This window comes from Astatotilapia calliptera, chromosome 6 (genome assembly GCF_964374335.1).
Source record: "Astatotilapia calliptera chromosome 6, fAstCal68.1, whole genome shotgun sequence".
Lineage (NCBI taxonomy): Eukaryota > Metazoa > Chordata > Actinopteri > Cichliformes > Cichlidae > Astatotilapia > Astatotilapia calliptera.
The window spans coordinates 27,903,854-27,916,098 of record NC_137427.1 but is presented as its reverse complement, the minus strand read 5'-3'; the positions used below and the strand labels follow the sequence as shown (position 1 = coordinate 27,916,098).

Below are 12,245 nucleotides of genomic sequence, written 5' to 3'. Positions count from 1 at the left end.
ATTCAAGAGTTTTAAATATTTCTAATCAGTGTTGTGTTCATCTGGGAGAATACCAGAAAAACAGATTTCTAATAAAAAAAAAAAGATTTCTTTTATTTTTGGGGGCTCTGACCTTTGAAAAACTCATTAAGGGCGCACTCTAGTGGTTGTCTCCTGGTAAAGCAGCGGCATCAAACTGTTGGGAGTTTGTTGCGCCGAATGAGAGAGTGAAGCTCATTAAACCGATCTGATAAAGGTAAGATGAGTTAAGATCTTCTCATGCTGAAAAGCTGTGGTTTTTTGATGTTTACAGGAGTCCAACAAAGAAAAAACTCATTCACAAGAGAGAGTGGACTGCTGTTCGCTGTGGCTGTGTGTTTTTATGCGGAGTGTGCGCCACTTGAATACTTATAGATATTTTTTTATGAGTTTATTTAAAAGTATAAAATTATTTAGTAGCACCAAAGTCCAAAATCTAATTGGACGACTGTTACTTAGCTCTGTGATGACGTTCCTGTGTGATCAGCAGCTGTCCAATCACGTCTCCCGCTCTGGCACGTTGTGTAAGCATCGTTAAATCTACAAATAGCAGTGTTTGAATTAAGAGTTGAAGCCAGAGAGTAAAGAATGAAAGACTATAAGATAACACAAATCAGGAATTCACCTCGAAATGCCAAAAGGTAGAAAGTAGGCATTCGAGCTGCACGTGCATACTGCATCCAAAGGTCAAAAACAAGGTGTTAGGGTCAAAAGTAATAATGAAAAAAAAACAGCATGTATGAGAAACCCTTATGTTTCCATAGCAACTTGTCAAACCAAGCCAAATCTTTATCAATTTAATAATTGATAATTTGTGCAATTTCCTTTTAGAGGACAATGAGGAATTCATATTTTCAGCATGACAAATAGAACTGAAGATCCACGATGTTGTTTTTTCTTCCAAACAGTTACTGAACAATGAAACTTAAATTCAATCCAGTAACAAAGATAGAGTTCATCTGTACTGCCAGTGTGGGTTTGCGCCCAGAGTCCAAAGAGATGCTTGTTACGTAAAATGGTAAATTCTGACTGTGATTGTTTTTCTGTCTGTGTGTTAGCTCTGTGATGCACTGCCCTATATGCATACCTAAAACAGGTTTCTGCCCTTCTGAAAGATGAAAGTCACAGAGCTTTATGTTTTACTTGGTTCCCAAAAGCATTCTCTGAAGTTTCTCTGAAAACTTTTTAAAAATGATCACTAAAAGTGATCGTGTTGATAAAACACGATGCTGTAACATCATTAAAACATTTTTGGTGGCAGGTTATTTAAATGAATGCAGGCTGACCCCTGCTGACAGCACAGAAAGAACCCAGCTGCCCAACAGTCTCAGACCCAGTCAACAAGTCAAGTCTTAAATTGAGGTTTTATAAAATACAATATGTGTCACTGGATAAGTGATGAGGTCACAAAAACTGACTGGGTTGTCTGGTGACTATAAATTTGATCGGCAAATTCAGTGAAAATCCATACGGAAGCTTGTTTCTGACACTGAATCTTGATGTATTTTCCTAAAGAAGTCCAAATTATGGGTTATTATCTCAAAAATGGATTTAAGGTCAGGTTTGGTCTTAGACTTACTCATCTGAAACTCTCAGAAAATGTTCTGCCATCCCCAAAAAAGTGGGAAAGTAATGCTGTGAGAAGGTTTCAGATATCAGATATCATGCTGTCACATGATAACCACCTCAAGGTAAATGCTAGGATTTTATGAACAGATTAATATTTCCTTTAAAAACAAAAGACAAAGAGAACACGAGTGTGGCTTCAGCCTGTGTGTATTTTAATGACCGATGCAGAGGACGTCATGTCAGACCCAGAGGTGGAACGATAAAGCAAAAACTACAGTTAACAGTGGGATCAGGGTCACCTGGAGCTTGGCACATACAGCAATGAGAGATTCAACTTAAAAACACACAACTTAAAAGACACACACGCACATTTGCTCTAGAATCACCTACGACACACTAAGAGAAACAACGCAGCCCATTTGCAACACATATCCTTCGAATTGTCCTTTTTTCCCCTAAATGCACAAAAAACACGCGTATGTGTGCATGTAACCACAAAAGTGACACAAACACACATGCACTGCAGATATCGTCTTACACCCGGACTTCACGTTTCATGTCTTTTTGTTGTTGCTAGTTGTTTGTGTTTTTTTTACAATTAAACCAATCTCACCAAACAAATCAAAACATGGCGCCGACACGAGACGTAAGAGCGACGTCCGATAGCATACATTTGGTTCTAAGGCAATATTGTAGTTCCATAGGACTAGTGCTGTTGATTGCAGAGTGCTGTTTGCACGCTGTCTCCATTTGAAAGCCTTCATTCAGTCTTTCAGTGTATTCTTTATTTTTAGCACCATGGGAATCTCTCCTTCAGTCACTGACTTTCAAGAGACAGCTGTGTAAAATATTCCCTTCTGCTATCCACTGGGGAAGAAGAAGAAAAAAAGAAAATCACATGTTCACTGTGGAGGAAGGGCAACTGGACACACCCACAACTTACAGTGAGGCTTAACATTAACATCACACATCGTTTTGGAAGTCTTTATTTGCATTTAATATTCTTTATTTTCTTTTTATTCCACAATCTGCATAAGCTGTAAGCAAGAAAAACAACAAAAAGGGCAAAGGGCAGACTCGAGCCTCTTTGTTCTCCCCCCCACACACACACGCACACTCACACAGTAAACACAATGAGTTTTACAATACAAAGACATGGAATAAAATAATCTGCAGCCGTTCTGAGCTGGGCTGAAGAGACCAGTTCCCAGGCCTCAAAGGCAATAAAAATGTTTGTCAGCAGTTTGTCGTGGGTTACTGTGGATGGTAAGCAGCCGTCTGATCACAGTACGTCGCACGGTTCCAGACTCTGGACTCCCTCCTCGGATGCATTTTTAAGGTCTTTAGTTTCTTTGGCATCCACGGTTTATATCTCCGAATATGAAACTAGTGTTTGTGCTTTTTATTTGCATTTGTTCAGCTCCGGGTATCTCAGTGAATCTATATGGATCTCCTGCAACCATGTCGTCCTGTACTGATCACATAGCTTTGATGTGCGGTAACAAAACCATCTCCTCCGTGAAAACGGCTCGCGCGGTCATCGGCGCAATCCCCCAAGTGTTTGCTGATAAGTCTCGATGTTTTTCCTCGTCTCATCTCGGAGTGCAGTGACCTGTGTGGAGCCACAGAGGGAGACAGATATCCACAGAAGAGTCATCTTCTTCTCATAGCTGGCCAAGAGGGGACGAGCTGTACTTTTCTCATTGCCGTGGTGAAGGTCAGGGTAACAGTGGCTGGGGCTGCACAGAGGTCAGAGGTTACGGGCTACGACTGTAGTCATTTCCTGGTGTGAAGGTTCTCCTGGAACTTGGTGCTCGTGTAGAGGATGTGGAAGCCCTTCTTGCTTATTGTGTCGTCGCTATGGAAACGGATCAGCATAGCATCTCCAGGTGAGTAAATCCCCTCTCTAGGCTGAGGAAGGGACAACAGACACACAGTGAAGAGATTGCTTTTTATATATTTCAGGATACAGAACTATGCAAAAGTTTTGATCCACGTCTTGACTAATTTCTATATATTTTGCTTCCAAGCAGCCAGACTTTCTTCTGCTTTTCTAAAGTGCTTTTAAGCAACACTTCTCCAGCAATGTTCCCTCTAAGCTGCGCGCGTGCGCAATTGCGCCCTGCTAGCACGGTCTCTGCGCAGAAAAAAATCTACGTTGCGCACAAAAAAAAGAATCTAACCTGAATTGAAATTAAAGTAAATATGTTAACAATTCTGTTTTGCAGTGTTAGTCAGTGAGTGACTGGCTGCTCCCGTATGGTATTAGAACGATGCCACCTTATCCCATAGTCCACCCAATAATGCGATTCACATTCGTATATACGCAGCTAATCAACGTCGACAGGCTATGACAGCGTCCTTATGTGCAGACACCGGTGTTTTAGCTAGCAAAGCGGCGTGGCTGATGTGGAGTGAAGCCACGTTAATGACAACGTGTACAACCATTGGAGATGTGAGCAGGACAGACGGAACAATTGGAAAAGCGTGGACTTTATACCAGTTTTTAAATTGTGTTGATAGGCCACGAAAACCAGAGTTATGATAAAAAATATATGCAATGTTTGGCTTTCTTCCTAAATACTATCGTTGTTTATATTTACTGCGGGAAGAAATGGTAAAAACGGCGTTTTATAAGGAAAACATTGGCTGCTTTTTCACAAATTTTCAGTCCTTGTACCTGAACAATTTCATGATGATGTTGTTTTTGTTTGTTAAGCCACTAACACTGACCTATGAATCATCCAAGCATTAAAAAAATACCTTCTCAATGGATGAAACAGTGTTGTATATACACAAAACAGATAACTTAGCAAAGAAAAAGTCTTAAATCGTAAATTTAGGCAATTTGTTATGAGCAACCTGTTTGTTGAATTTATAAAATATGTCACAGATAAGACAGTTTGACATATATAAAAGAGTATTTTTGCACCAACAAGGGCTGTTTGCTGAAAACGTGGCACATCTTGGCATTATGTACAGAAAGTCATGCCCTTAAGATCTAGCTGCTATTCACTGAAGCTTCATCAAAAATGGTGTGGGTCTTTCTTAAACAAGGCAAACAGAAGTAAAAGGCTGAGGTATGTCAAACATCCAAAGAACTGGACTGAGAATCAGTGAATCCAAATTAAAATTTTTGGTTCAAATTGTTGTTAATACGTATGGAGGTGATTAAAATAGAGGTACCACACAGTGATTGTCTGCTATCATGGTTTGTGGTACATGTCAGCCAGTGGTGTTGGGGATGGTGTCAAAATTGATGAAATTATGAATGCAGTAATGTATCATCACACTTGGATCCACCATGCAATATCATCTGGACATTGTCTGATTGGTAGACAGCTTCATTTTTAGCATGACAATGATCTTAAACACACTGTCAATGCAGTAAAAGCATATCTGGATAGAAAAACAAACAATGTAACACTATCATGGACTGGCTTCCCCACCATTACTAAAACAGCGTGGGATCATCCAAAGAGGAGCTTTGACTGTCCTTCAAGAAGCCTGGAGAATTATTCCTGAAGACTCCTTAAGGAAATGACAAGAAATCTGCCTAAGAGAGTTCAGGCTATGTTGAAGAATAAAAGCGGACTTTCAAGCTCATTAAAACTGCCTTATATACTGCCTTTCCTATGTATGTTTGCACATTTCAATAAATCGTGAACACTGCAAAAGTTAACATTGCAAAGTAATACAATGCACATTTATAAAACTAGTTAAAGCTTCACTGACTCAAAGTGCCAAAGCAACCTCATGTCTAACCTGAAGTGTTTCATTGTCGACCACTAAAACATGTGGCGAGTCCTCCACAAGTCTTTCAAGTTTACAGAACTCAGAGACGTCCCTGAAAATAACGGTAACTCACCCCTGAACCGCAGAAGCGTCCCAGTCGGTGTGAGTTGGCATCATACCCATTATAGAGCTCGATGTAGTCATAACCACAGTCGGCCTCCTCCTCCACCTCAAATGTAATGAAGCTGAGCTCGATGCCGTAGCCCTGTTCTGCCGTCAGCAGCCACTCGCAGTCAGTGTGACCCGGATAATTGTTGTCTCCGAACTGGGAGTGGGAGTAAAGGTTCTTCTGATGAGCTTCTGCTTTCAGCCGACCTCCACACTCTAAAGAGGCACAAAGAAAGGAAAAAGTATGAAAAAATGGTTTTTGGGGCACTTTTTGTTCTTCCCAGCAGTGAAGAACTAAAGTCAGATTTCATGACGGGTTATTTCAGCATGCACGTGCTGTTAAAGACCACTAGAGGGGGACATTGCTCCTAACTTCAATTAATTACGCTGATGACTTTGAGTGATGCTCTCGACAGATATGGTCTTGCACAGTGTTCCAAGAACAGACTTAAAAAATCGACTTTATTTACTACATAAGGATATTTATATGACCACAGACCTGTTGAGTGTGAAGCTTGGAAACCCTTCCTTTGCACTGAGGCGTCAGAAATGAAGCGTAGGTACATCTTGTTGCCAGTGGACACCAGCGACTCCGGGATCTTACTGCCACACAGACGACCCAAGATGGTGGCTGTGTCACTGTCCCCGTCAAACGCCTCCAGATGGTCATAGGCACATTCCTGATGCTGCTCGATCTCAAACTCATTGAAGGTCTGAAAAGAAGGAAGCGGGGAGAATGGCAGAGACGGAGAATGAATGAATGAGTGGGTGTTAAGACAAGAACCTTATAGGAGCTACCAGAGATACTCAAAAGGATACTTCCTATATTCACAAAAGTGCTAAGAGTGACCTTTATACAAGTTGGCGTCGAAACATTTCTCTATTGATGAAATCACGAACTTACACATGTATCTGCATGATTGGCTGGCAGGTGACAAGCAATTCAAGTTTGTAATTCTAAAAAACATGTAAGTTGTCACTCTGAGAATTCAATCTTAGGGTTTTACAGTTCTGAGTGATGGTAGCATGGCTATGGTGTCATATGCTAGATCACGGATGTCCAACTCGTTTTACATCATGGGCCGTTTTGCTCTCATGTGGGCCAGACCAGTGAAAATCCTCTTTTGCCTGGTGTGTAGAAGTTTTTCTATGATAAAGACAAGCTATTAAGATATCTTTATTTATCTTCCTTCAACCCTACCTAACTTGGCATTTGTGTATGGACAGCAAAGGAAGAATTTCATTGCACAGAGAAATGCTATTTCTTCTGTACACATGACAATAAACACTTTGAATCTTGAAAGAAATGCTGCTGTGATAAAAGAAAGAAATCTGTCAGCACATCTCTTAAACTGTAAGAAATTAATGTGTAAACTTTTAGATAAAGTTCTGGTCGTTGCCCAGACTGTTTGGTAAATTTAAAACAGAACATTTCTGTTAATGCACAGCTTATGTCCTATTTTTTTCACCGTGGATCTACTTTTCTGTCATTTAATTTTTTATCTACTACTTAATTACTTTGGTAGTGTATGAATGGGGCATTTGGGAGGTCTTTATCAATACAAAAAGCTGTTAAAGTAAAAAGTCCAAAATGTATGTGCTTCTTCATGTTTTCCAAAGCTGCTCAGTGCATTTGATTGGAGTCTGTGTTGGGCTGATTCTGCCCCTGGGCCTTATGTTTGTCACCCTGTTTGGTCAAGAAAACTACATCTAAAGCCGAGTTCCTGATTTAACTCTTGGCACTACATCTTTGCTGAATTTCATTTTGCTGCTTTCGCTCTCTCTCTTTTCCCTTTGTTTTCAATCTGTTTCTGCTATCCAGTAAAGGCAACACGCTCCGAAAAATCTCTAAATATGCAAGAACCCTTTCGTAAAGATGCTGCACTACTAATCTAATCTCTCTTTTCCTGAATTTGTATCATCCTGGCAACAGGCAGGCATTCTGAGGTCCCTCACCGGTCTCTCTGAGCGACATTAGTTGGAGAACGGCACGAATAAAATCCCTAAAGTTGTTCAAGTCACTTTTCCATCTCACTTCTTCATCCAGGTGCTGTTGAAGGAAAGGGCTTAACTTTATCTGCTTGCTTGGCTCCGTAAAGCAGATTAAATTTGTCCATGTGAGGCACGAAGAGCAGAACTCGGAGATCAACAAGCTTGTAGGTACGAAAAATATTTCTGTAGTGTTTACAAAGTCTCAAAACGTGAGGGCTTTATTATTTTAAAGAATTATTTATAGAACTCAGGAATGTAGACAACATGTGCGAGCTGAAGGAAAAAATAAACACAAAGAAGAGCAGACTGAAGGAAGAGAATGGATTATTTCCAAATGTATTGTGTGTTTTTATGAAGAAATATCTTCACGGTAAGTCTTTCATTAAGCATCAAATCATTTTTTAAACAAAGAGAGGTAAACATGAGTTAATGTAGCTGCAATGGAAATGCATTATTGCACTGTTATTGGGTTCTAATTAAGCATGAGATACCCAAATTCCGTCCCCAATGAGCTAACTGACTGCCTGTCAGGGGCATGCTTAAAGCTTCCCAAACATCCCTGGTCAATAGTACTGTCAGTCTAAGAAATCCCAAAGCAAAGTGAAGTTATTAGAAAGTAATTAAAATTAGCTGAGGCCACAATACAAAAGAAAATACACACTGTCTCCTCAACCCCATATTTATTTCTGATTTCATTTTCTTTTTCCCATTTGTGGCAGATTAAAAATAATTCTTGTCATTGTCCAGGCTGCATGATATATTACACTGGGTTGTTTTTTTTAATGAAAGATGCAGGATGCTGCATATCACGTTTAGGCTGTTAATCTATCAGTCAGATACGATCTCGTTTTAGAAAACAAATGTTATTTTCTTTCTGAGCGTCAGAGAAGAAACCCCCGGCCCATGCAATGCCTCCACGCGGACCAGCATGTACACAGTGTCACGATTTATAATCCAACCATGTCACCGTGAGCTGAGTCATAACACCTTGCAGGCCTCGCTCCCACACAGTCACACACTTGATTGGGTCTGTCACGTCACCATAACCATCACAACACTCTGATTTTTTTTTCTTTTTTTCCATAAACCAACTGACTTGAAGCAGAAAGGAGGGTGAAGGTGGGCTGATGCGTGGATTTCATTACACAGATGGGAAGTGTTTGATTCTGAGGTCGTGATGGTTTCCAGATGTTTCTAACCATACCTCAAGCGAGACACTGGTTTGATGGTCTGACTTGAGCCGTGTACTACATCCAAGCAAATTGTGTGTGTGTGTGTGTGTGTGTGTGTGTGTGTGTGTGTGTGTGTGTGTGTGTGTGTGCCAGACAGAGTGAGGAATAATTAAATGATCTTAATGCCATGTTCAGATTTCTGGCATTTTATATGTCCTTCTTTGATGTCATTACTGTGGAGAAAGAGAGCACCCCTATTTATTATATGCATACATTTGTACTCATGTCTTTGTGCATACTCACTGAAATGCATATATCTTTATTGAAAAGAGAGTTTACTAACATACAACTACAAAAAAACTCCTCAAAATCTAGCATAAGGGGAATACATCGTTTGATTTCGCCCTTACCCTACTTCTAAGCTGACTGTAACACTAAATCAAATGAATTTTAATACCTGACCTAATTCCCCCCCCCCTAAAAAAAACAAAAACAAAAGTGCCCTCACTCCACAAGTCTAAAATTTAAAACTGGTCCTCACAGATATATGCAAAGCTAAAGTGCACAAAACAACAAGTAATATTAAAAACATAAAGACAAAGGAGTGTGTATTTAGTATCGTTTGAATCACACAAAGTTACAAAGTTGCATTCAAAACGGGAGCAAAACCTCGTAACTGTGCTATCGCAGATGATGATGTAATGTGTTTTGGTTACATAAGCGGTCATTAGAGATTATCAAAAACTAAATGACGATGGATGACAGTTTTGATAACAAGCCCATATTGTGGCTGCAGAGTGGAAGTAAGGTGAAGAGCCAAACGTTTAATGCATCCTTTCAACAGTGTGTGTGTGTGTGTTGGATAGAGAGAGACACATGCATGGGAACATGACTTTAGGAGGATTATCTAAAGCATCCTGTGTAAATGTGAGCATGTGAGTGATTTCATTCTTCTGTATTTGTTTTTATTATTATTTTTCTTTGAAACCAACCTCTGGAGCTGAAACATGAAGCCAACACAAGGTTTGTTTGAAAAGTTAGTCAATCCACACAGACCTTCCGATAAAAAGCCCAACATCTACATTACATCTGAAATAAACAGTTTTATCCCCCATTTAAATTGCATTAAGACTTCAAATTATCCATGATTAAAAGAGTGGCTGTTTTGGTGAGGGCGGCTGACATAGATGGCTGTACTGTAGCTGGCAGAGGTCTGCTAGTCAGAGAACTGGACTATTGCTGTAGCAGGTTCCTGTGTCTGTTTTGTGCACCCATGCAGTGGATGAGCCTTGCTAGACAAGCTTGCTAGCATTAGCTGATAACACAGTTACTCTACCCTGTTGTTTAAATATGCTCACGGCAGTGTTTTTATACGAGAATATCGGTGACGCAGTAGCTCATGTGGCTCATAATCAATCACAATTCACAGGTTGTTGCCTCGAAAATAACAAATGTGACCTTGACCTTGAGCACAGACTGCATGAAGACCTGTTAGGACAGAGGTAATAAACTCATTTGCATTACATTTTACATTGTAGGTGTCGTGCTTTGATCTCTGGTGGGCCGGCCAGTGAAACTCCCCTTTCTGTCAGTGCGATGAAATTTTAATACACATTTAATCTCTTATATCTCTTATATCTTAAGATCTTAAGATATAAGATAAAGAAGTGCAATTTCAACAATGCATCCATTCTCTTCCTCTCATCCTTATCAGGAGCATTGGAGGGGCCTGGAGACGGGATACACCCTGGACAGGTCTTCAGTCTGATGCAGGGCTAACACAGAGACAGACAACCATTCACATCTATGGGCTAATTTAGAATCACCAATTAACCTAACCCCAATAACCACATGTCTTTGGACATGGAAGGAAGCCAGACTACCCGCAGAGAACCCATGCAAACACGGAGAGAACATGCAAGCTTCTTGTAAAACAAGAAAGACTCTCCAGATGGGCGAGTCAAACTGAGGAACTTCTTGCTGCAAAGCAACAGTGCTAACCACACCACCATGCTGCCTCACAATGTCAACAATTTATCTCTGTTTTTTTTCTACATAAGAACACAACGTCAGATTAAACTGTGAAAAATAAAGGTGTAAAATTATAGAGAAATTCCTGCAGCTCATAGTATGTATAAAGTTTTTGTTATTTTACAGAAAATGTCTCTTTTGTAGACTCATAGTAGTTCTAGAGTAGATGGTGAAAAAAGAAGAACTTTTCTGTAATCTAATTGTTTAATTTGGTGTAGTATGAATGGCCTTCGAGGATGACTTTATCAGTAGTAAAAAGTCCAACATGTATGCCAGCATTCACATTTTCAGTCATTCAGTTGGCCAGATTGGAGTCTAGTGTCAGTCCGATTCTGGCCACTGAACCTTATCTTTGACACCCCTGTGTTAGGTGGTTATTTTGTATAAATATGATTAAATTCTGACCAGTACTGATTCAGAACACAACTCCACAAACCAATTAGAGGCCAGGTTCCTCCCCCTGTTATTTAGTCCCTTGTGAGAACAAATATGAGCTCTGCACTTATGACGTTCATACCTTTAGAAAGTAAAAGTAGTAGTCTAACAGTCAACTAACAGAAAGTTACTTGAAGGCTGCAATAATTAACAGATTAAAGCCATTCTTTAATCTTAAATGCCACTGAAACTCAAACCAATTTTGGCTTCATAATTGAGAAGTCTTACTAATACTCGTAACGAGTGACAATACATATTATAGTTTATCTTTGGTGGACTGCGCTATTTTCTGAACTTTCTGAAATGTATAAACTAAATTATTAATATATTTAAGAGAAAAGTTACAAGTAATCATCTTTTTGCAACATTTCTTGGACAAACAGTGGAAGCAGTCATGATGTAAAGTAAGGTTATGACTTGTTTACAGCATCATCTCAACATGTTTTAGTTGACCTGTCTTGTGCTTTATTACGTTCTTAAATAAAATGTTTGGTCAAGATGAACATTTTTAGAAGCTGAAGACAAACATCAGCTGTCATTTTATCCTCTGAAGTGAACCCCCCCCCCCCCCCAAAGATTGTATGTCATCGCTGGTTTTCTGTTTTGTTGTTCTGACATGTCTCCATCTCTATCCATCCATTCTCTTCCATTTATCCGATTCAGGGGGGCGGAAAAGGCGGGGGTACACCCTGGATAGGTCGCAGGTCTGTTGCGTGGCTAATGCAGGGAGACAGACAACCAATCACACCTATGGGCAATTAAGAATCATCAGTTGACCCCACAAACTGCATGTCTGTGGAAACGCAAACTCCACACAGAAAGACCACTATCATTGCCCCTGTCATCACCTCCATCAAGCAACAGTTCAGAGTTAGATTTCTCCCTTTAAATGACTTCCTAAACTGCCAAGGACCAAATAACCATTCAGATTTGTCTTGGAGCTAAAACTATGCTTAGCTTGCAATTCTCACATCAACTTCTCTAGAGAGGCAACACTGAAATGTCTGAGTTTCTGCAGCAGAAACAAACACTTCACTAAATGGTACTGGAGCTCAATTTTAATGGTGTCTTATAAACACATACATGTGCACCAAATTAGAAAATACGCAAAAGACTTTGTATGTG

The 12,245-nt window shown here is 39.9% G+C and overlaps 1 protein-coding gene across 3 annotated transcripts in view; it reads right to left on the bottom strand.

Moving 5' to 3' along the window:
• Positions 1–1,776: 1,776 nt before the first annotated feature.
• The window catches only part of tll1 (tolloid-like 1), a 61,523-nt gene continuing 51,054 nt past the window's right edge, over positions 1,777–12,245 (bottom strand). For all 3 annotated transcript variants that reach the window (XM_026171435.2, XM_026171434.2, XM_080303034.1), the window contains 3 exons: positions 5,990–6,203; positions 5,456–5,706; positions 1,777–3,498 (listed from right to left, as the gene is read on the bottom strand). In XM_026171435.2, coding sequence (XP_026027220.2) covers positions 3,364–3,498; positions 5,456–5,706; positions 5,990–6,203 — 600 coding nt within the window. In that variant the 3' untranslated portion in view covers positions 1,777–3,363. The remainder of the gene's footprint in view (positions 3,499–5,455; positions 5,707–5,989; positions 6,204–12,245) is intronic.